The sequence below is a fragment of the Halteromyces radiatus genome (genome assembly GCF_025201355.1).
Source record: "Halteromyces radiatus strain CBS 162.75 chromosome Unknown BX664scaffold_2, whole genome shotgun sequence".
In the NCBI taxonomy this organism is placed as follows: Eukaryota; Fungi; Mucoromycota; class Mucoromycetes; order Mucorales; family Cunninghamellaceae; genus Halteromyces; species Halteromyces radiatus.
In genome coordinates this window covers 4,287,296-4,307,434 of record NW_026251688.1, presented here as the reverse complement: position 1 = coordinate 4,307,434, position 20,139 = coordinate 4,287,296, and the positions used below count along the sequence as shown (strand labels likewise).

Sequence of the window (20,139 nt, the reverse complement as noted above, 5' to 3'; positions counted from 1 at the left end):
ATACATAACAAATGAAATGGGTGAACAATTTCTAAGACGTCTACTCCATGTCTAAAAAAGGCAAGTGTGGATGCCTGTTATTTTTTCGCCTCTATCATGCATCAACCATTCCTATGGTCAAAAAAAAAAACTAGTAGTCCTTCTTTCAGAAATATAAAACAAAAAGAAGATGTTGTTGAGATAAGAACTTTATTTTGTAATAATATATATATATATATATATAAGCATATATAGAAATTTGGTTGTTAGAAGTAAAAAACAATAAATTGTTAATGTAAATACCAAAAAAAAAAAAAAAAAAAAAGATATACAGTACAAAGGATGTTATCTCTTTTCCAGAATCTTACACAATTGACAAATAATAATAGTAATAATACTATGATAATAATGATATAATAATAATACTGTAATAATACTAATAATAATAGAAATAAAGAAGAGGGGAATAATTCTATCACTACTAGAGTTGATCCATTGTATTGCCCAATCTTTGACTTGCTAACCACCATGTCCATTCGACTTTCGACATATCTTGAATATCCTGTTCATCGTTGACAGAGGTGATATCTTTATTGTTGTTTGCTTTATCTCCAGATATCAAAAGATGATCATACTGCTGCTGCTGTTGTTGTTGTTGTAGATGCCAATCAGTGGATGATGACGATGAGGATGATGATGATGACGAGGAGGATGATGTTGATGATGATGACGATGATGATTTTATTGGTATTTCTTTCCTGATGGTTGTGACTGATACTGTTTGTGTTGACTGCGGGTGAGTGTCTGACAAGAGAATGGTGGGTGATTCTCTACTTGCAGAAGTAGGAGTAGATGGAGCGCTATCAGATTCTTCTTCATCGTTTTCATGCGTGGGCAAATTATCATTTTCTGAGAGAGTATCTTGATCATCTTCGTGATGTAAGGTACCACCCGTCCGTAGTTGTTGGTTATTTTTCTTTGTATGATGTATTTGCTCATTCATCATAAAATAGGTACCTTCGTTATTGCATTTGGGTTGATTGATCATGTTATTGTGTTGAATGATGATATCTCCATAATCCATTGTTGGTTCTGTTTTTACCTGATGAGTAAAATGTTGTTGATTATCCAAAGTATTGCCCAAGAAAGGTTGAACAAGTTGATGTTGACCAAAATGTTGATTATAAACAAAATGATTGCCGTCTTCACATTCTTCCTCTTCTTCTTCTTCCTCATCTTCTTCCTCTTCTTCTTCTGGTTGTTGCATATCTTCCAGTATATCATGATGTTCAGTCACTAATAATTGTTGAAATTCGGCTTCAGCATAATCAGACCAATCACTAAAAGAAAAAGAAATATATATATATATTATATTTATATATTTATATATATTAAAATGAAAGATTTTTATAGTTTTCATATTACCTAAAGACAAAATAACCATAATTCGTATCATCCAACCATCCAATATCACCATTTAAAGAAACCATAGAAGAAGAATCATAAAAAGAGGAAACTAAAGATTTTAGTTTCAAGCGTTCTTGTTGTATTTTGGCCCGTATACAACCTTGATAAGATTCATGCATTTGAAACTTATCAAAATGAATAAAAGTATCAAAAAAACGTTCAGCAAGATATCCATTGCGTTTGAGATCTTGAAGTCTAAATTGACCAGGTTGACGAGGTTGAATGAGATCGTTCATTTGACATAAAATATCTTCAAATCGAATCAAGTCTTCTTCATTATCTTCAGTTTTATTATTGATTTGTCTTGACATTTGTTCATTCCAATAAGGTTCAAGTTCGTCTATAGTAAGAATACCATCACCATTTTCATCCATACAACGAAACCTACAATAATAATAATAATAAATAATAAATAATAAAATAAAATATAAATAATAATAATAATAATAATAATAATAACTTACCAATATTCAATTGATTTTGGTGTAGTTTTATCTACTTCATTTAACAAAAACCCTAAAAACAATATATATATATATATGTGTTTGTGAGAAAAAAGAAAGAAAAAAAGAAAGAAAAAAAAAAAAAAGATAGGAGAAAAAAAAAAGGAGGTATTACATATAAAATCAAGAAAAGAAAGGGTATTAGACGGAGTTTCTCGAGAGAAAGGAGCGAGATGACCCATTTGCATAATCCGATGAACAATACGAGGAGAAAGACAACCATCATTATAATTCATCAAATCTAAATCATGTATAATTAAATCATGATCTTGATCCAATGTCCAAAATTTACAATATATCACATAAAAATGTTTATATGAAAAACAATCAAAATTCTAATAAATAATAAAAAGAGAGATAGAGAGAGAATTTTTAATACATAATATATATAATCATTATATAAACTTACATTATTAAGTTCATTATTACATCCTAATGTTTTAACAGATTCTGTAAAATGACTTTTTCGAAATTGTTTTAATGTCATTCTACCATTAGAACTTCCTGCATCATAAAATAATCGACAAATCACTGTTTCAACTAATAATAATATATATGTTAATAAAATCCTTTTTCTTTTTTTTTTTCTTCTTTTTTAATTGATTTTACTATAACGTTCTTGAAACATAGTATTATCAGTTAAAAATTGTAATCCAGGATGGTTCATTACAACATCTACAAAAAAAAAAAAAAAAAAAAAAAAAAAGAAATCAATAAATTTTTTTTTCTTTTTCTTTTTATTAACTTTAAATTACCTTCTAATACTGGTAAAAAATCCTCTGGTGTAAGATATTCTGTCATATTAGATTGATCTTGACATGATTTTTTCAAAATGGAGAAAAATAAAGCTTCATCATCATATTTATCTTTGGATAATTCCATCCAAGAACTATATATATATGTATATAAAATCCCTATGAGTGTCATCCATTTATATTATTATAATTTTTTTTTCTTCTTCTTTGTTACCTAATAAACTGAGGTAAACTGATTCGATTGACTTGAGGTGAAGACATCATGATCATCCTTCGAAATAAAGCAATATTCATATAACGAGGTAAACCACATGTTTTAGTGACAGCAACAAAATGAGGTTCGGTCATAAAAGTACGATAGCCATATAAATGTTTGACAATAGCCTAATCATTATCATAAAAAAAGTTCATTAGAATCGAATCATCATCATCATCATCATCATATTATATAATATATATATATTCAAAAACTTACTATTATTTTACGTTGTCTTTGTTCTTGTTCAACGTGTGAAATAGGTTTCCCAAATGGAAAGAAGAAGGGTGGAATGATAGGATTCATTTGTTATTGAATTGATTTGACTAAAAAATCAAGCTAAGGATGAGATTGTAATACAAAGAAGATGAAGAAAAGGAAAGAAAGCGAAAAAAAAAAAAGAGTAGATGGATTGTTAAGTCTTTTTTTAGCTGTGAATAGCATAAGGAGGTTTTTTTTTTTTTTGATGTGTTGTAAACAGTTGTTGACATGGTAACATTCCTTTGTATCTCTAAGTATCTACTATTTCTCCTTATCTACGTTTTATATCATTGGATAATACATAAGGTACATACAATAGTAGAATGAGGTTTTTATTTTCCACAGATAGATACATGATTTTTGCTACTCTAAACTATATTTTTCTTTCTCCTTATATGTTATAGACTATACATACAATCAATCAAAGACATGATTGTCTGTCAATTTTGTTTCCCTTCACTATCATCACCATCAAGCACACACACAAACATATATATATATATATATATATATATACGCATTTACAGTACCCCTTTTGACCACCCCCCCCCTTTGTGTCTCCCCCCTTTTTTTTTATACATGGATAAAGATGATTCAACGCCCAACCAAAAAACAAGTTCAAAGTGAAATAAAAAAAAAAAAAAAAGAATCAGTACATACAATTTATTATATATAAAAATGAGAATGGCATAAAAAAAGAAAAAAAAAAATAAAAAAAAGGGTAAGTCACTACTACATTAATCATTATAAAACATGTCGTTCCGCTTTCCGATCCATATCCAAAGTCCCACTAGCCCAGTCTCCTAATGATGAAGAATCTGCAAGTAATTCATGCATCGCTGTAGAATCCATCATCATCAACTGTGGGTCGTCCTCTATCATTGGTGTATACATAGTAGTAGCAGTAGTGGTGTTAGATGTCATGGGAGGCTGTGATATCGTAGAACTTACTGGAGACATTGTTGAAGGAATATATGGTTGGTCTAGTTGCATCATACCAGAAGAAGTGTTTGTACAGTCCATTCCCATTGGTGATCCTGATGTTATCATAGGTGAAATAAAACTAGTGGTATCCATGCCTGTAAATGAGATAGTATGTCGTCGATGAAGAGGAGAAATAGATGTTGACGTTGATGATGGCATCATCATGGCCATATTCATTTGTTGTTGCTGTTGTTGTTGTTGTTGTTGTTGCTGCTGTTGCTGCTGTTGTTGTTGTTGTTGCTGCTGCTGTTGTTGCTGTTGTTGTTGTTGTTGTTGTTGTTGTTGTTGTTGTTGTTGTTGTTGCTGTTGTTGTTGCTGTTGCTGTTGCTGTTGTTGTTGTTGTTGTTGTTGTTGTTGTTGTTGTTGTTGTGACATCGAAGAAAATGGTTGCTGAGAATAACCTTGATGTTGATATGTTTGATATTGTTGGGCATAATCTGATCGTTGTTGTTGAGGTAATGAGTGATGGGGTTGATGATAATGAGGAAATGGAATTTGACGATGTTGATGTTGGTGTAATGAAGGAGGAGGGTATTGTTGTACAGTTTGTTGTAATTGTTGAGTATGTATAGGTAAAAATTTCATTGATCTATGTTTCTTGAGGCGTCCTTCAGGGGTGAAACCAGGTGAACCAGCTCGAGTATATCCGGTTTTGTTCATATGACGATGGTTCAAGGAACGAAGATCTTCTTGAGAGTGAGAATAATGATGATGAAGTGGTCGAGGTACGCGTCTTTGCTGATGTTGCATTGAAATATTGGTTGTTGGTACTTGAATTGGTTGTTGATGATGATTATAAGATGTCATGGGAATATTACCAAGTTGCAGCATAGAAGCTAATCTTGCTGGATCAGTAATTGATGCACTGGAATTAAATAATGCTGCTGAATTTACACTTGAAGATGATCCATGAAGTGAATGTGTTCCTAATTGCTGCTGCTGTTGCTGATATTGTTGCTGCTGTTGTTGTTGTTGTTGTTGTTGATGTTGTTGTTGTTGTTGTTGTTGATGTTCATGTTGCTGTTGTTGTTGTTGCTGTTGTTGTTGTTGCGATGACGGTGGCGGTGAAGATTGTTTTCCAGATGGGGATCCTGCTCCGTTCATGGATGAATGAAATGGAGAATCTTGAGTAAAGCTTTGAGAAGAATAACGCCTAGTTTGTGTTGATGAAGTTGATCCAGATACAGTGCCACGTCGAGATTTTGTTATTTTCGAAGATCTATTGATCCTTTCGACTACGGAGCCAGTTGAAGATGAAATAACGGAAGATGTAAGAATAGGAGATGACGAAGTAGATGATCCATCATTATTAGAGGTGAAATTAGATCCAGGTGATTGTGGTTGTTGCTGTGGTAGAGAATAATTGTAATTGTTGTTAGAATCCATTGCCAATTTCCCACACATTTCAGCCAGTTCAGCATCCTTTGCCATATAATGTAATTCAACAGCTGAGGTTTCAGTTGATAGCCTATTGATGATAGAAAGCGCCTGCCAGTAAAGACCTGTTGCATTTGATTTTCTCTTTTCGTCTAGAGTCGTTTCCATTTCGAATTTGTGTACCGCAATAGCCATAGTCACACATAAAATGGTAAATTGTACGCCACGAATAGGGAGGTAAAATACATCAATATTGTTTGATTCCATCATAGATTCAGCAATACTATTGATAATTGAAGCTGAGGTCGCGCATAGTTGTTGATGAGGATAAGGTCGTTTTGTTGTTGTTGTTGTTGTAGTAGTAGTAGTAGTAGTAGTATTGGTGTCTGTTGGTTGTTGTTGTTGTTGTTGTTGTTGTTGCTGTGAAATAGGATAGAGGACATGATGTCGATGAAGAAGAATGATTGAATAATGATACATCATATGAATAAAGCCAACAAAAGCATCAGAGACAGCAGCAGAATCAGCAGGATATTTCCCAACATTTTGATTACTTGGAGCATAATCAAATCGAGGAATCATGGAAATTTCACGTAGATAGGTTTCTAAATTTGTTTGAATCACGACCAGTTTACCTTCTTCTTCCAGTTGTTGAGTTGATGTTCGTACAGTACCTTGGATTTGTTGCCTTGAAGCTAATCGCCGAGAGAAACCATAAATATCAGATAAAATACGGCCTAGACGGATTATCACATTGTGTCTTGTCACCATATCTTCAAATCCAGGACCTTCGTCATTGTTTGGTGAGGGATATTCGGTCATACATTGTGAATTGTTAAATCGAGTTTCTCTTCCTTCTTCAATACTATAATAAATAAAATGATGAGTAACATATAAAAAAATATACTATCATTAGTTATTACCTTGTCCAAAGATCATATAAAAAAGTAGTCCAAAATACCCTTTTCTTAGTTTCATAATTATATGCATCTGATAAAATATTTCCAGAAGAGGATATAGAAGGTAAAACAGATAATTTCATGGCATGACACATATCCACAGCAAGACCCAAATAATAACCAGGACGATAAAAATAACCAGTACGTTTGTAATGTTCTTGATATTTTGATAATAGTACCAAGGCTTGTATAGTTGTTACACGAGGTACTACGCAAGCTTCGTCGATGAGAACAAATGCACGTTGATAATAAGAGAATCCAGGAGGTTCGTTTGGTCGAGAAGGAAGAGTACAAGACCATCTGGAAGCAACTGCACACATAGCATAAAGTAATAACATAGGAGGTGGATCATTCATATTCATCATTTGTTGATTAAAAGCAGCTTTGTGAATCATTGGTGTATAAGGATGAATATGTTCAAAATATTTGTCAATCAAAGAAGTATCGATATCAGCAAAGTAATGAGTAGAAGGTATTGGTGTTGTTGGTTCACTTTTTACATCACTATTTGTTGATAAATCAGAAGTTTGTTGATATAAATGTGGTGTATGTATTTGTTGATAAATATCATGGGTATAATAGGGTTGGCCCAATTCATTCATAGAATATTGATCAGGTAATCTTTGATGCTGGAATGAGTTGGAATGAAATTCATTGGCTATATACATAAAAAAAAAGGTATAAATCATTCAATTTTTATCTATATTAAAAAAAAAAAAAAAAAAAAAAAAAAAAAAAAAACTTACATTGTTGTATAGTAGTGTCGTCTTCATGAATACCATTCTTATCTTGTAAAGCATGAGGATCCAAAGATAAAGCATCGTCCAATATTTCTCGAGCTGGACCACCAATACTTCGTAAAGCTTTTTCCATCAAATGTACTCTAGCTTCCAAGATTTCAATATATTGTTTTGGAGGACCACGTTTTAAACCTTGTTGAGGAAATGCACAAGTAAGACCTGATTTTCGACACCTAGCACAAGGTTCTATACCTTCACATTTCACCTAACATATAAAATAATAAAAACTGAGAAACAACTATAAACATAAATATATATAAATATAATATACCTTTCGTTTCCTACATTCATGACAGGCCACACTTGCTTTTGGTCTTTTATTATTGGTTTTCTTTTTACTACTAGAATCACTTAGAGTAGGAGAATCAGGTACAGTTGGAGATTGCATTAAAAAAAAAAAGGTATATATTTATAAAGGAAATAGGTGTTTAAGGAAGGGGAATGTAGATATAAAAAAAAAGATATATATATATATATGATATAGAAAAGTGGTTAAAACAAAAAGTAAAGGGTATTAAGGAAATGATATATAATATATATATATATATATATATATAAAGCACGGTTGTATCCAAACAAAAGGAAAAGAAAAAGGGTGAGAGTTGAAGTGAATTTTTTTTTTTTTTCATTCGTTGAGTCGTGCTACTTTTTTTTTTTTTCTAAACCCGCCTAAAATTGGACCATGTTTTGCCTTTTTCCTAATGAGGAAATACATCGTTTTCCACGAATCAAAATCTCGAAACCCAACAAGAGTAAAACGCCTATTTTTTTTTTTTTTTTTATGATGATTTCGACGACCTTATTTTAATTCTTATGCGATAAAATGTTACTTAACCAATAACTAAAATCATCTGTCGTTTATCACTACAGTATTATATTTTATGCAGCTCAGATAAGTCTTTTGGTTTTGTTTGAAAACGAATAATACTTAATGGTTGACAAGATTTGTTTCACGTGGTGCATCACTTTTTAGTGGAAAAGATCTTCCTCAATGAAAACAAAAAAAAAAAACACTAAAATGATTACTACTTGTTGTCTTAATGATGATGATGATGATGATGTAATTATTAAAATTAGGTTATTATTATTATTATTTTTATTTGAAAGTCTGATTATCAACAAAAGGGATATGAATGCCTTCACCAATAGCCAAGCAACGGAGATTGAATTTGCAGTTTGGGTACCAAGGGAGAGGTACTGTTGAGAAAAAAAGGTTGGGTCAGCATACATGAAAATGAGTCTACAAAATAGAAATGGGACGGTTAGTATGAAATCACACAAGTGAAAATGGATTCATCTTGCCAAATTGGGTCAATCATGCACTTACCAGATATTTCCAAATAAGAGAGCCTTCAAATCCTACTTTTTTCTTTTTCTTTTTTTTTTTTTACTTACAACGCAGGCGTTTATTCGTCGCGGATGTTTGTTATCCGGATTATTGTTGCAAACGAGAGAACACCGAAGGTCGAGATCCACTTTTGATATAGTTCATCGCCAGAGAATGGATGTTACGAGCAGCATTATGATCGCGTTGCCAGACACGTCCACAACTTGTGCATGATTGGACGGCATGCAACTTAGATTCACCAACTTTTATGTTTTCCAAGGACTTCGTACCACAATTGCTGCAAACTTGACTAGTGAGATATTCATCGATGTTAGCCACTATCAATCTTCCTTGTTGTTCTGCCTTGCGAAGTAGCTTCCGAAAAATATTTGCAAGACCGTGTATTTTTCCTCTGAACATGCGTCTTCCAAATGATCCATCCCCTACACATACGACAGTGGTTATATTGCTTGGTGTTTGACTAAAAGGAAGTTTTTTCCACTTGTTCCTAAAAAAAAAAAAAAAAGGTGTTTGTCTATCTGTCCTCGATCCTACCAAAAAAAAAAAAAAAAAAAAAAAAAAAAAAAAAAAAAGACTACTTACAATTTTGATTCCTTTGCTGTAGATGGAGGCTGTTCATCAGATGAGGATGGTGGTAGTTGATCATCAAAAGAGGATGGCGGTGGTGGACGTCTTCTTTTTCTTCGTGTCGTTCCATCTGTTCTAGTTCGAGCCATGACAACTGCTTCACTGGGTTGATGACCAGGATCCGGATTGTATTTCTTGCCGCCATTAACAAAGATATTTATCCTTTCGTCTTGTACCTTTTGTTTCCCGATGTAATTGAGGAATCGCAGCCGTTGTATTTCAGTGCCATAGAATTGGACCAATTGGGGTAAAACATCAAGTAATCGTTCAATATACAATTGTATACCATCCATACTGCTTGTTTTGGGCGACGGTATTGAAGATTCAAGTCGATCGATATTTTGAGATTGTTTCGTTTCACAAATAGTGTTGTTCGTTTTTTTATATCCAGCTTTCACGTAATACTCTGCTGAGGAAAACTTTCGTACCTGGTGTCGTTCGGAAGGATCGCTATTGTCGACAGCCACGAAGACTTCAGTAACCCCAGGGTCTACCCCCCATACCTTGCATTCTTGCATATCTTCACTGGTAATATCGTCAATCGAAAGAGAAGGCAATCGGTCTTGATTCACTATTTTTTTGAAGGGAAAGGAGGTTGCATAGCCATCTGTCGTAAAACTGTTTTCGAAAATTCCATGTCTAGTTCAATGAAACAAAACCAGATTAGTACTAGATCATTCTTCTTCTTTTCTTACCTTTTAAGCTTCCGCAAGTCAAACATATTAAAATTCGGGTGAGGCTGATTTGGTGGGATCGGTGTAGAAGATGGGCTAGCCAAACGTCCTAGACCAAAATGTTTTAGTACTGTTCCAAGAGATTGATGATCGATGTGTATATATTTGCGTGTGAGTCCTGGAATGGGTATGATAGTGAATAGTCTTGCTTGCTGCTTTGTCAGATATACTGGTGGTGCAAATCTTCCTTCGCGAATCTCTGTTTGTGCTGTAGTAATGGCGTTTTGTATATGCATAATAGATTCAGCGCTGAAGCCAGCAGGTAATTTCTCTGGAATAAATCGTGCACCTTCATTGATAATATTTGTAATAGCGCGAGTCAACGATGATCGGCGGCGATGGTCTAATCGTGTCCATTCAGGCAATCCAGATAAAAGATGATATGTCCACGTGCGTTTTGCTTCATTCTGAGGTATGGCCGGTAGTTGAGAGTCTATTTGATTCCATTGTTCCATCTTGCGTAAGATATCAAACATGACAGGTAAGAAAAATTCTGGATAGGAGGAGATTGTTGCAGTCGTAATAGATTTCGCTGAATGTACAGGATTTGGTATTTCAAGGTCCAGTTGTGTCATACCTATACTTCCTACACTTGAGGCTGGAGACGGGATGTCCGTTGACTCCGGGAGTGGGTCTGTCGATGAGCTAGCTATAGACGAGCCACGAGATGCTTGTACACTTCGACGTCGAGCTTCTTCCGTAGTAATCAATTCATGTATATTGTTCCATTCGGTACTTGCTTCATCCATGATCGTCAACAGTGATTCATTGAGCTTGTCGTCAATAGCTGGATCGTATTCAATTTCTGGCCAAACTGGAGGGAACTTGTCATCATTGACGGTGGATTGGTAAACAAAGTGAGCAAACCGCATAGCATGATTTTGTGTCAGTTCCTACACATGAGGAAAAAAAAAGAAAAAAAAAAAAAAAAAAAAAAAAAAAAAAAAAAAAAAAAGAGAGATGAGAAGGAGAAGATTTGTACTGATTTGCCTTTACTGTTCTTGTAGATATACTTACAGGAATCATGCGTCGAAGGCGGCCTTGTAAATATGCTATATAGAATCCATCAAAATTTTCGACAACATGAGAAAGGAGATGAGTTGAATAGGTTTGTGCTGTTGAGGATAGAATACCACTGAAAGCAATTGGAGATCGACCAATAGGGGAGGACACCTTTTCACATCGTGCCAGAGGAAATTGCTGGATAAATCGACGAAATACAAAATTGATATTATCACGTGTTGCAGCATCGAAAGTCGACTGATTGGTGAATTTGCCACCTAGTAGTAACTGGAAGATACCATAGAAGAAAGCTTGTTGAAAGAAACATGAGAGCAAAGGTAACCCGGCATCAAGACGATATGTGAAGAAATATAATAAAAAGAGATGACCCTTGATCACAAGTTGGCGATTGAAATCCACAACAGTTTCCACACCTTGAACAAACTGAGTCTTTTCGTCATCGGTCATATCTAGGAGTAAACCATACAGGCCATGTTTGATCGTGTGAGTTCGGAGAGGAGCACCAGAAAGTTCTTCGTTCTTGACCTTTTGTCGTTTTTTCTGATCAGGACATAAATTACTTGAGGAGCGTGAATGAGTTTTTGCCAATTCATGACGCCCAGCAGCGATACATGTGGGACACGGTTTGCGATTTGGGTTTTCTAGTTGAAGAGCTTCTTTTCGACCTTGGTTGGCAGTTTGCTTTTCTTTCTTTTCGTCCTTAGCCTGGCGTCGTTTGGTAGTCTGTTTAGAAATAGCTTTTTTCTGTCGCTTGTTCGCTACCAAATAATGGGAAAATTATTAAATGATATTAGCTGATTCAGAAAGAGAATTATAAAAAGTAACATACCTGGTTGTTCATCGTCTGTATCAGCATCTTGCTCTTGTTGCAGTAATTTTTGTTGTTTTTGTAGTTTTTTATTTCTGATGAAATTTTGTACGGTACGTGCCATGATAGATATAAAGATAAGAGGAAAAAAAAAAAAAAAAAGACAGGAAAAAAAAAAGACTGAAATACAGCATGACCTGATCTTGGAGTCATTTCTCGTGCTAATCCAAAAAAGGAAATCAAAAATAAAAGGATGACTCAATTTCACTGACCTGATCCACTTCTGCCAGCTTGACCCATTTTCGCGGAGTTGGCCCACATTGAAAAACTTGACCCAATTAAAATTCATTTGATCCATTTCCATTTTGGTGACTTATGTTTAACTAACCTAGCCCGACCTAATTTTCTCGACTGTAAAAAAGTGAAAAAAAAAAAAAATTCAAAAGGGTCTCATCTACTCTTTCTCTTGTTTTGCTTTGTTATATAATATTTATATATTTATTTAACATAATTACTTTGTTATTCATTCTCACTTTTCTTCATTTATACATACACATTATATCTATATATATATACGCATACACATATAAATATATATATATATTATTTTACACAAACACAAATTACCTACAACCTTTTTCACCATGCCTCAAGACGATAATTCTACTCTGTCTATTGTGGATTCTTCTGGACGACAAGTTAGTATACTCAACCACCATCAAGAAATGCCTCCACAGGAAGATACGATAATGGATGATACAACGACAATATCAACAACAAGAAGAAAATATATCTGTAATGAACCTGGATGTTTTAAAAGCTTTACTACAAGTGGACATCTTGCTCGTCATCATAGAATTCATACTGGTGAAAAGAATTTCCCTTGTTTGTTTCCTGGTTGCCAATCTCGATTTTCTCGTCAAGACAATATGATGCAACATTATCGAACTCACATGTCGCCCAAATCAAGAAGAACAAAGAAACACCCTGATAATAGATCCCAACCAAAACTTCATGCTCACCATAGGATCCTTTCTGATTCCACTGCTCCTTTGACTATTGATCAACATCTTCGCAATTATCACCAATCTAGACTTTATCATCAACATCACCAACATATGTCTCACGCTTCACCATCTTCATCAGTTGGTCATTCCCCCAATATATCTTCTCCATCAACTCCATCTTCTCCTCCTCCTATGTTACCCTCTCTACTAGATACTCGCTCTTCTTTGGAAAATACGTCTTCAATTGTTTCTCCTCTTATACAGTCTCATACACCTTCTCGTTCATCAACAGGTGTTGTTTATCAATCGACAAATATTAGAAACAACGGTCCAACTACTACTACTACTACTACTACTACCACTACTACACCAGTCCTACCGCCACCAGCATCATCATCATCTTCTTCTTCTTCATCATCATCATCATTATTATTGCCATTATTACCACCACCTTTGAGATCATCAATGTCTTCATCAACATCATCATCATCGTCATCTTTGTCATCAATATCTACTTCAACAGAAAGAAGAACATTCAATTTACCGGTACCTACAACTTTACCTTCACCATCAACAACAACTTTTCAATCATCCTCTTCAAATGACTATCAGTCAGGACATCAGCATCATCGTCCTTTTCATCACATCAATTCAGCTTCAACAGATATCTTTTACCAACATCGTCCTTTGATATACACAGAATGTCCGAACACTAACCCCACAACATTATTGAATCCTACACCTATCAACAAGAATAGCTCTTCCAAATTACCTTTATCATCTTCTACTCAACAAAACGAAGGTGACACTTCATCATCGTCATCATCATCGTCATCATCCTCACCATCATCAAACAGTTTGATTCAATTGGCCAATATTGTTAGTTCCTTTGGATGACGGAAAAAAAAAGGTTTGTTTCGTTCAGTGTATCACCTCTTTACCTTTCTTCTTCTTCTTCTTATTATTATTATTGCTATTATTATTATTATGCTATTTTATCATCTGTACAAATATATTCCTATATAGTTATTATTCTTTATCATACATACATACATGCATATCTATATATATATATATTTATCAATAAAACAATGACAAATACTTTTTTTATTTAAATTGAAAAATAAGAACAAAAAAATAAATTTTATATGACATGTTGGAAAGGAATAGTTATGGGAAACACAAGAGCATATATAGATGGATTGTATAAAGAAACCTTCCACCTTTTTATTTTTATTATTATTATTATTATTGAAAATGATCATTTGTCCCACAAAATAGCAATAGACGGTAAAGAAGGGTGGTTTCAAGGAAGATGATCATGGTTGACGCCTCTAATCACATTATTATTATTATTATTATTATTATTATTATTGTATATAGATGCCTCTAACACTTTTGGATGATTTCAACATGAACAAGACATCTATTTCTAAAAAAGAAGCCTAAATGATGATGATCAAACTTTTTCAAGTATTGTATAACATATAACGAAGTAGAAAACACCTGCCAACGATTTTCCAAGTGTTTAATTAAAAAAAAATATAGGTACAATCAGTTTTATTAACAAACACTTAGTAGAGTCAATCAATAACACATTATATAAACTAAATCAACTATATAACTAAATTCTATATTATTGGCCTACATAATGCAACAAAGGAATAGTGTTCAAGATTGATGAATGGCGTCATAACTAGGCGGCAAATCATCTTCTTCATCTGCAACTCTCTGTGATGGTAATGACATTGATGTTGTAGATTGTTGTTGAGAATACTCTGGCATGGCTGTTGAAGAAGATGATTCGGATTGATATGTCGGTAGAGGTTCAAAATGAGATGGCATTTCGTTCGTTTCTATATAACAAATCAAAACAAATGTTATCTACAATATTTACATCTCTTTGATTAAAAAATTTACCTGCTAATCGTTCATATAATGCTTGAAGTATAGTTGTAAATTCAATGGCACCACCCTCAGTGAATGTGAGTCTCAACTTTCCATTTTTCAAGAGCCCACCACCTGATACCTATTATCAAAGAGTATTAGAAATGATAACCAAATCTTCCCACATAGAATTATTATTACCGGTAAAACGATTCCTTCAATATAATTGGCACCAAACCATGGTTGTTCCAGTTTCCAGTTTTTCAAATGAAGAATCGGGATATTCAAAGATTGCAATGAATCGTTGGGTTTTTGGGCAATAAAGACAATCTAAAACATGGGATTAAATGTAAAAATCATAAAAATCATTGTCTACAGGAACTAAAAATAACAATAATAATAATCAAAAAAAAAAAAGTTACTTACTCTTTGATTGGAAAGGTAAATTAAACCTTGACTTGACCAGTATCCACTTTTTTATACATTTTGTGTCCACAAACATAATTATATATAATAATAATAATAATAATAAAAAAGAAGAAGAGAGAGGAATAATACAAGGTCAAAAAGCCAAAATAAAAAGAAATAAAGAGGCGCAGGTCAATGAAGAGTTCTTTGAATGATATTTAATTTTCTTACGATGAATTCCCAGGGTAGCCACTACAAAGAGAGAAAGAAAAAAAGAAAAAAAAAAAAAAAGAAGAAGATGAATGATATAAATAGGTGAAGAAAGGAGATAAATTAAAGTAAAACAAGTATACATTAGTGATAATACTTACTCCTCTGAGCAATCCAATACGAGTTTAATACTACTTTGAGTAAAAAAGGCTTTTTCTTGAGGTAAGGGAATCACAGACTGACGATCATGTGAGAGCATAGCACAGTTGAGACTCATGGTATAAAAAGAAGGAATGATAAAAAAAAAGACAAAGGAGGAGAAGAAAATGAAGAAAAAAGCATGGAAGTGTATCGAAAGTGCAGAAAAGAAGTATTCAAATTCCGCGAGATCACCATTACAATCACGCTGCAACTGATATAATTTTATTTCAAAAAAAAAGAGGATAGACAACCTATACTAAATGATAATAATATATATAACTGATACTAATACTAATCACTATGGGGCATTCTTCTTGAGTTCATCAGGACAATCAGGCTGATTGAAAGGGTGAGCAGACTTGAATTCGGGAAGAGTCAATAAAGTATTGTTAATTCGAGTAATCAAGGGGAATGGCTTCATATCAACTTTCCATCGATGAGCATTTTGCACCATGGGGACCAAGAACATATCAGCCATTGTAATATGATCACCTAAACAATAAGTACCAGCCGTTTGTTCCAACATCGTTTCCAACCCAGTGAATCCTTTGTTGATCCAATAGTTAGCCCATTCCGTTCGTTTTTCGACATCATCACCTGCAACATGTTTCAATACTGCGAGATTTTGTAGTGGATGGATATCACAAGCAATGGCTTGCACAATGGCACGTACTTGAGCGCGATGAATCGCTCCTTTTGGTAACATGGGTCTTTCTAAATCAAACAATCAGTGAAATTTAGTTTATCATTATTCTATTTTTTTTTTTTTTTTTTACCTGGTTTGATTTCTTCAAGATAATCCATAATAGCTTCACTTTGAACCAATACTTTTCCATCCTTTGTAACAAAAGCAGGTACCTTACCAAAAGGATTTACTTTTAAGTATTCATCAGATTCCTAAAGTAAAGAAATAGATATCATATTAATAATAATAATAATAATAATAATAAAAAGAAAAGTCTTACATTTGTTCCAGTCAAGAGACTAATTTCACGATATTCATAATCAATGCCTTTCCATGCCAAAGCAATACGAACACGATAACTAGCAGACGAGCGGAAGTAATTATACAAAATGGGTTTTGACTATCAAAATAGAGAGAATGCGTGTAAGGTCCTTTGAGGTTTTTTTTTTTTTTAAGCGAACAGGGGTCAATTGTTTATTTTCACTTACTTCTTCAGAAGCCATGTGGAATATTATATATATAGATATATACTAGAAAAAAAAAGTAAAAGAGAGAGAGAGAAAAAGAAAAAAGGGGATATAAAAAAAAAACTCGGCTCTTTTTTTTTCACACGATAAGCTTCACATGCCGCCTTTTTCTTGCTTAGCTAGATTGACATCTTCATTCATTTAAAAAGCGTTAATAATAAAGGTAGATCATCCAATGGTAGGCTACATTGATTTTTTTTTTTTTTTTTTATGATAGACAATATATTAAAAGAAAGTATGATTGATTTTCCGGTAACTTCGGATTTTCTTTTTCACGGGAAGCATAAAAAAAAAAACCAAACTCGGAACAATCTTATTCAATGTCTTCAGAAAAAGTGAGGCTTGGATCAATCCAATGGTACCACATGCTTTTTTACGTGTTGTTGAATCGCCGCGCGTAACTATCATGTATTTTTTTTTGTATTCTTTTTTTTTTTTTTCTTTTTTTTTCTTTTCTTTTTTTTTCTTTTTTTTTTTTAATTCAGTACTGTCAAATTACAGGATATGGAAGGTAAAAGACATATTCTTTCTATATCTACATTTTGACAAAGATGAAATAAAACAAGATTTTATTCAGTGATACACCAATGATTATAATAAGACTTCCATCATTTGGTCACCTCCATTCTTGTATATCACAAAAATATAAAATGAAAATGAAAATGAATATAAAAGATATATATTTTATTAAAATGTACAAATAGTATAAATAGAGTTGAGAATTAAAAAAACTTTGAAAGTATTTGTATGTGGTATAAAGTTTTGTTTTCATCATCACGGGACAAGCTAGTAAATAAAACCAATATAATTACTACATAAGAGGTTCCAAAAGCGATTCCATTCTTGTGACTTGGGTACAACCAATCATCATAGTCTAGCGATCAATAACAGCAAACACATTGTTCATCTTCGCAACAACATAACGCACAACAAAGGGCCGTCAAACTATACAAATAAAAATAAAATCAGAAAATGATATATATTTTTTTTTCAAAAGTTTTAACATACCAAGTGCATAAACAACAACCATCAGTACAATCACAACAACCTCTGTTTTCATAATATCCGGGATATGAAACTACCATTGGACCTGGAACTTGATGTTGCATAGGTACTGTACTGGGATAAAACGCTAGTAATACATAGAATAAAATAATAATAATAATAATAATAATAAAAAGATGAACCAGTTAGTAGATTATCTTTTTCTTTCCTTAAAAAGAATACTTACTTGGTGCAGTATAAGGAGTTGCCATCAATGTATGAGGATAATAAGAGGTAGGCATGACATGATGTTGTAATGGTGGAGGAGGGACTGAAGCTGGATAAGCCATTGTCATTGGAGTCATAGCCATATCGCTATTGAGGTTGAAAGGTGGTGAAGTGAACCTTATCAAGTGAAAACTGACAAAAAGAATAAAAAAAAAAAATAGGGAAGAAAAGCGAAAGAAGAAAAAAAAGAAAAATAGTCGAAATCAGAAAAGAAAGAAAAAAAAAGATGCATTAGGTCTTGATTTTGGTGATTTTTGATTGGCGGTAAATCAAATCATTAACAATTAAATGGAAAAGTAAGGGGAGGTAAACTGACCTGGATGTTTCATTAGTGATTACCTCGTTTTTTTGGATTTAAAACTTTTTTTTTTTTACTTGACGATTAGTTTTGATTGAGGAGTCATCAATAAACTGATGATCAAGATGATGCAGTAACAAAATAACAACGGAATTTGAAACCGATGTGCATTGATAGACTTTTGTTCCTAGAGCTTACAATGAAATATATATATATATATATATATGCAAACGACGAAAAGAAATATAATTTGTACGATAGATCATCATATCTATAATAATTCTAATAACATGATTTCCTTTTGATCTAAGAGATCATTACTTTTTCTTTTGATCCTACTGAATAATAAGAGTATGACAAAAAAAATAAAAAATCACAAGTTCAATGCGGTATTTGAACTCGAACTTCTTTAACCTTTCTTTTTTTTTTTTTTTTTGCACTTCTTCTCATCCTTTTTTTTTTTTTTTCCTGATCGCGTTGTTATGCCAACAGTTATTGTTAAATTAGGAGGAGCCGCTATTACAAATAAAAAGAATGTGAATCAGTTATCATGCGATCTGGATCGTCTAGTGGATCAAGTATTTCAGTCCTATCAGCATTTACAACAGCTACCTGACCGTCATGATCTTATTCTTATTCATGGTGCTGGTAGTTTTGGACATCCTCCAGCGAAAAAATATCACATCAAGCGTGGTTGGTTACATGATACTATAGAACAACAAAAGTTTGGATTTGCTCTCACAAGACAACATGTCGATACACTTCATCACCATTTACTTGAACGTCTACTTGCCTTGGGTCTTCCTGTTTGTACCGTGCCGGCGTTTGACCATGTGGAAACAAATCAAGGTCTCCCCAGTCAGGAATCAAGTCATCGGTTATGTGTTCGTGTCCACCAACTTGTGTCTCTTGGTTTTATTCCTCTTCTCTTTGGTGATGCTGTCTTGGACACATCCTTGGGCTGCACCATCCTTTCCGGTGATGTGCTCATGTATGAATTGGCCTCTCATTTGTCTAATGTGGCTCGATGTATCTTTGTCACTGATGTCCAAGGCATCTATTCAGATGATCCCAAAACAAATCCTAAAGCAACTTTGATCAAACATATCAATAATACACTGGATAATCAACTTTTTTTGGCTAATACAAACAAATCGATCGACGTAACGGGTGGCATGAATGGAAAAGTGATCTGGATCAGACGGATATTACAAGATACATCGGTACCTGAAGTGATCATTTGTCAAGCTGGCTCAAAAGAAGTTCCTTACGCAATCACTCTTCAACCTCTACTAACTGGTGATGACTCCCCTTTGGATCAAGTCTCCTTGACATTATTTACAAACAACTAAGAATTTCCTGTCAAGTATAGATTAGATTTATTATTAGTTAGTTCGATTCGTTTTATTATTTCACTCTTTATCTAGTTATTCATTCACTCTTATAATCTACCATATGTTGCATACACGATATAATAAATCTTACCTTTTTTTTTCTTTTGTGTACTATCTATATACATTGATGCTTCTTCATCCATACTCCAAGATAGACGATTTCAATCTTTTTTTTTTTTTTAAAAAAAAAAAAGAGTTCACTACTTTTTTTTATTTTCCTCAGCATCAAAATTCGATACAACCAGGATAACTTTATTTTATTTTATTAAAAGGGTGTATATGAGTATAATGAGAATAATAATAATAATAATAAAATAATAAAATAATAATAATAATAATAATAAAAGAGTATATATAAAAGTGTGTATA

The 20,139-nt window shown here is 33.1% G+C and overlaps 8 protein-coding genes across 8 annotated transcripts; 2 read left to right on the top strand and 6 right to left on the bottom strand.

The window, feature by feature from the left end:
* Window positions 1-318: 318 nt before the first annotated feature.
* Window positions 319-3,266, bottom strand: BX664DRAFT_384013 (uncharacterized protein; the record flags this gene model as incomplete). Its single annotated transcript, XM_051549154.1, has 9 exons — window positions 319-1,319; window positions 1,405-1,830; window positions 1,911-1,962; window positions 2,065-2,284; window positions 2,359-2,489; window positions 2,559-2,624; window positions 2,705-2,838; window positions 2,919-3,088; window positions 3,180-3,266. The coding sequence occupies 9 exons, from the start codon at window positions 3,264-3,266 to the stop codon at window positions 461-463; spliced, it is 2,145 nt and encodes a 714-aa protein (XP_051404016.1). The 3' UTR covers window positions 319-460.
* Window positions 3,267-3,873: 607 nt separating this feature from the next.
* BX664DRAFT_356988 (fungal-specific transcription factor domain-containing protein) lies at window positions 3,874-7,887 on the bottom strand. Its single transcript, XM_051547924.1, has 4 exons — window positions 7,613-7,887; window positions 7,288-7,546; window positions 6,506-7,199; window positions 3,874-6,447 (listed from the first exon to the last, which is right to left on the bottom strand). Exons 1-4 carry the CDS (start codon window positions 7,727-7,729, stop codon window positions 3,966-3,968), a joined length of 3,552 nt encoding a protein of 1,183 aa, XP_051404015.1. The 5' UTR covers window positions 7,730-7,887; the 3' UTR covers window positions 3,874-3,965.
* Window positions 7,888-9,441: 1,554 nt separating this feature from the next.
* On the bottom strand, window positions 9,442-9,840 carry BX664DRAFT_244263 (uncharacterized protein; the record flags this gene model as incomplete). Its single annotated transcript, XM_051540242.1, has 1 exon — window positions 9,442-9,840. A coding segment is annotated over one exon (399 nt), but the record flags the coding sequence as incomplete, so codon positions are not given.
* Window positions 9,841-9,862: 22 nt separating this feature from the next.
* On the bottom strand, window positions 9,863-12,036 carry BX664DRAFT_86791 (uncharacterized protein). Its single transcript, XM_051549772.1, has 4 exons — window positions 11,903-12,036; window positions 11,184-11,831; window positions 11,068-11,102; window positions 9,863-10,943 (listed from the first exon to the last, which is right to left on the bottom strand). Exons 1-4 carry the CDS (start codon window positions 12,003-12,005, stop codon window positions 10,008-10,010), a joined length of 1,722 nt encoding a protein of 573 aa, XP_051404013.1. The 5' UTR covers window positions 12,006-12,036; the 3' UTR covers window positions 9,863-10,007.
* Window positions 12,037-12,345: 309 nt separating this feature from the next.
* On the top strand, window positions 12,346-13,842 carry BX664DRAFT_327246 (uncharacterized protein). Its single transcript, XM_051544381.1, has one exon. The coding sequence runs from the start codon at window positions 12,526-12,528 to the stop codon at window positions 13,783-13,785; it is 1,260 nt and encodes a 419-aa protein (XP_051404012.1). The 5' UTR covers window positions 12,346-12,525; the 3' UTR covers window positions 13,786-13,842.
* Window positions 13,843-14,376: 534 nt separating this feature from the next.
* On the bottom strand, window positions 14,377-15,711 carry BX664DRAFT_327245 (uncharacterized protein). The gene is made up of 6 exons (XM_051544380.1): window positions 15,555-15,711; window positions 15,415-15,435; window positions 15,202-15,247; window positions 14,977-15,105; window positions 14,809-14,917; window positions 14,377-14,744 (listed from the first exon to the last, which is right to left on the bottom strand). The coding sequence occupies exons 1-6, from the start codon at window positions 15,668-15,670 to the stop codon at window positions 14,560-14,562; spliced, it is 606 nt and encodes a 201-aa protein (XP_051404011.1). The 5' UTR covers window positions 15,671-15,711; the 3' UTR covers window positions 14,377-14,559.
* On the bottom strand, window positions 15,708-16,869 carry BX664DRAFT_327240 (glutathione S-transferase). Its single transcript, XM_051544379.1, has 4 exons — window positions 16,768-16,869; window positions 16,560-16,679; window positions 16,371-16,491; window positions 15,708-16,308 (listed from the first exon to the last, which is right to left on the bottom strand). The coding sequence occupies exons 1-4, from the start codon at window positions 16,780-16,782 to the stop codon at window positions 15,893-15,895; spliced, it is 672 nt and encodes a 223-aa protein (XP_051404010.1). The 5' UTR covers window positions 16,783-16,869; the 3' UTR covers window positions 15,708-15,892.
* A 1,926-nt stretch (window positions 16,870-18,795) lies between these two features.
* BX664DRAFT_327235 (amino acid kinase) lies at window positions 18,796-19,875 on the top strand. Its single transcript, XM_051544378.1, has one exon. The coding sequence runs from the start codon at window positions 18,859-18,861 to the stop codon at window positions 19,726-19,728; it is 870 nt and encodes a 289-aa protein (XP_051404009.1). The 5' UTR covers window positions 18,796-18,858; the 3' UTR covers window positions 19,729-19,875.
* The last annotated feature ends 264 nt before the right edge of the window (window positions 19,876-20,139 follow it).

Coding starts and splice junctions, on each gene's coding strand:
- BX664DRAFT_86791 (XM_051549772.1), bottom strand. CDS start 12,005: ATGGCACGTACCGTACAAAATTTCATCAGAAATAAAAAACTACAAAAA. Junction 11,832..11,902: donor TACAGACGATGAACAACCAG/GTATGTTACTTT, acceptor ATTATTTGGTAG/CGAACAAGCGACAGAAAAAA. Junction 11,103..11,183: donor ATCTCCAATTGCTTTCAGTG/GTATTCTATCCT, acceptor GATTCTATATAG/CATATTTACAAGGCCGCCTT.
- BX664DRAFT_356988 (XM_051547924.1), bottom strand. CDS start 7,729: ATGCAATCTCCAACTGTACCTGATTCTCCTACTCTAAGTGATTCTAGT. Junction 7,547..7,612: donor ATGAATGTAGGAAACGAAAG/GTATATTATATT, acceptor TTTATATGTTAG/GTGAAATGTGAAGGTATAGA. Junction 7,200..7,287: donor CGACACTACTATACAACAAT/GTAAGTTTTTTT, acceptor TTATGTATATAG/CCAATGAATTTCATTCCAAC.
- BX664DRAFT_327240 (XM_051544379.1), bottom strand. Junction 16,492..16,559: donor GTCTCTTGACTGGAACAAAT/GTAAGACTTTTC, acceptor TCTTTACTTTAG/GAATCTGATGAATACTTAAA. Junction 16,309..16,370: donor TCTTGAAGAAATCAAACCAG/GTAAAAAAAAAA, acceptor TGTTTGATTTAG/AAAGACCCATGTTACCAAAA.
- BX664DRAFT_327246 (XM_051544381.1), top strand. CDS start 12,526: ATGCCTCAAGACGATAATTCTACTCTGTCTATTGTGGATTCTTCTGGA.
- BX664DRAFT_327245 (XM_051544380.1), bottom strand. CDS start 15,670: ATGAGTCTCAACTGTGCTATGCTCTCACATGATCGTCAGTCTGTGATT. Junction 15,436..15,554: donor GTATTGGATTGCTCAGAGGA/GTAAGTATTATC, acceptor CTCTCTTTGTAG/TGGCTACCCTGGGAATTCAT. Junction 15,248..15,414: donor GGCTACCCTGGGAATTCATC/GTAAGAAAATTA, acceptor TGTATAAAAAAG/TGGATACTGGTCAAGTCAAG.
- BX664DRAFT_327235 (XM_051544378.1), top strand. CDS start 18,859: ATGCCAACAGTTATTGTTAAATTAGGAGGAGCCGCTATTACAAATAAA.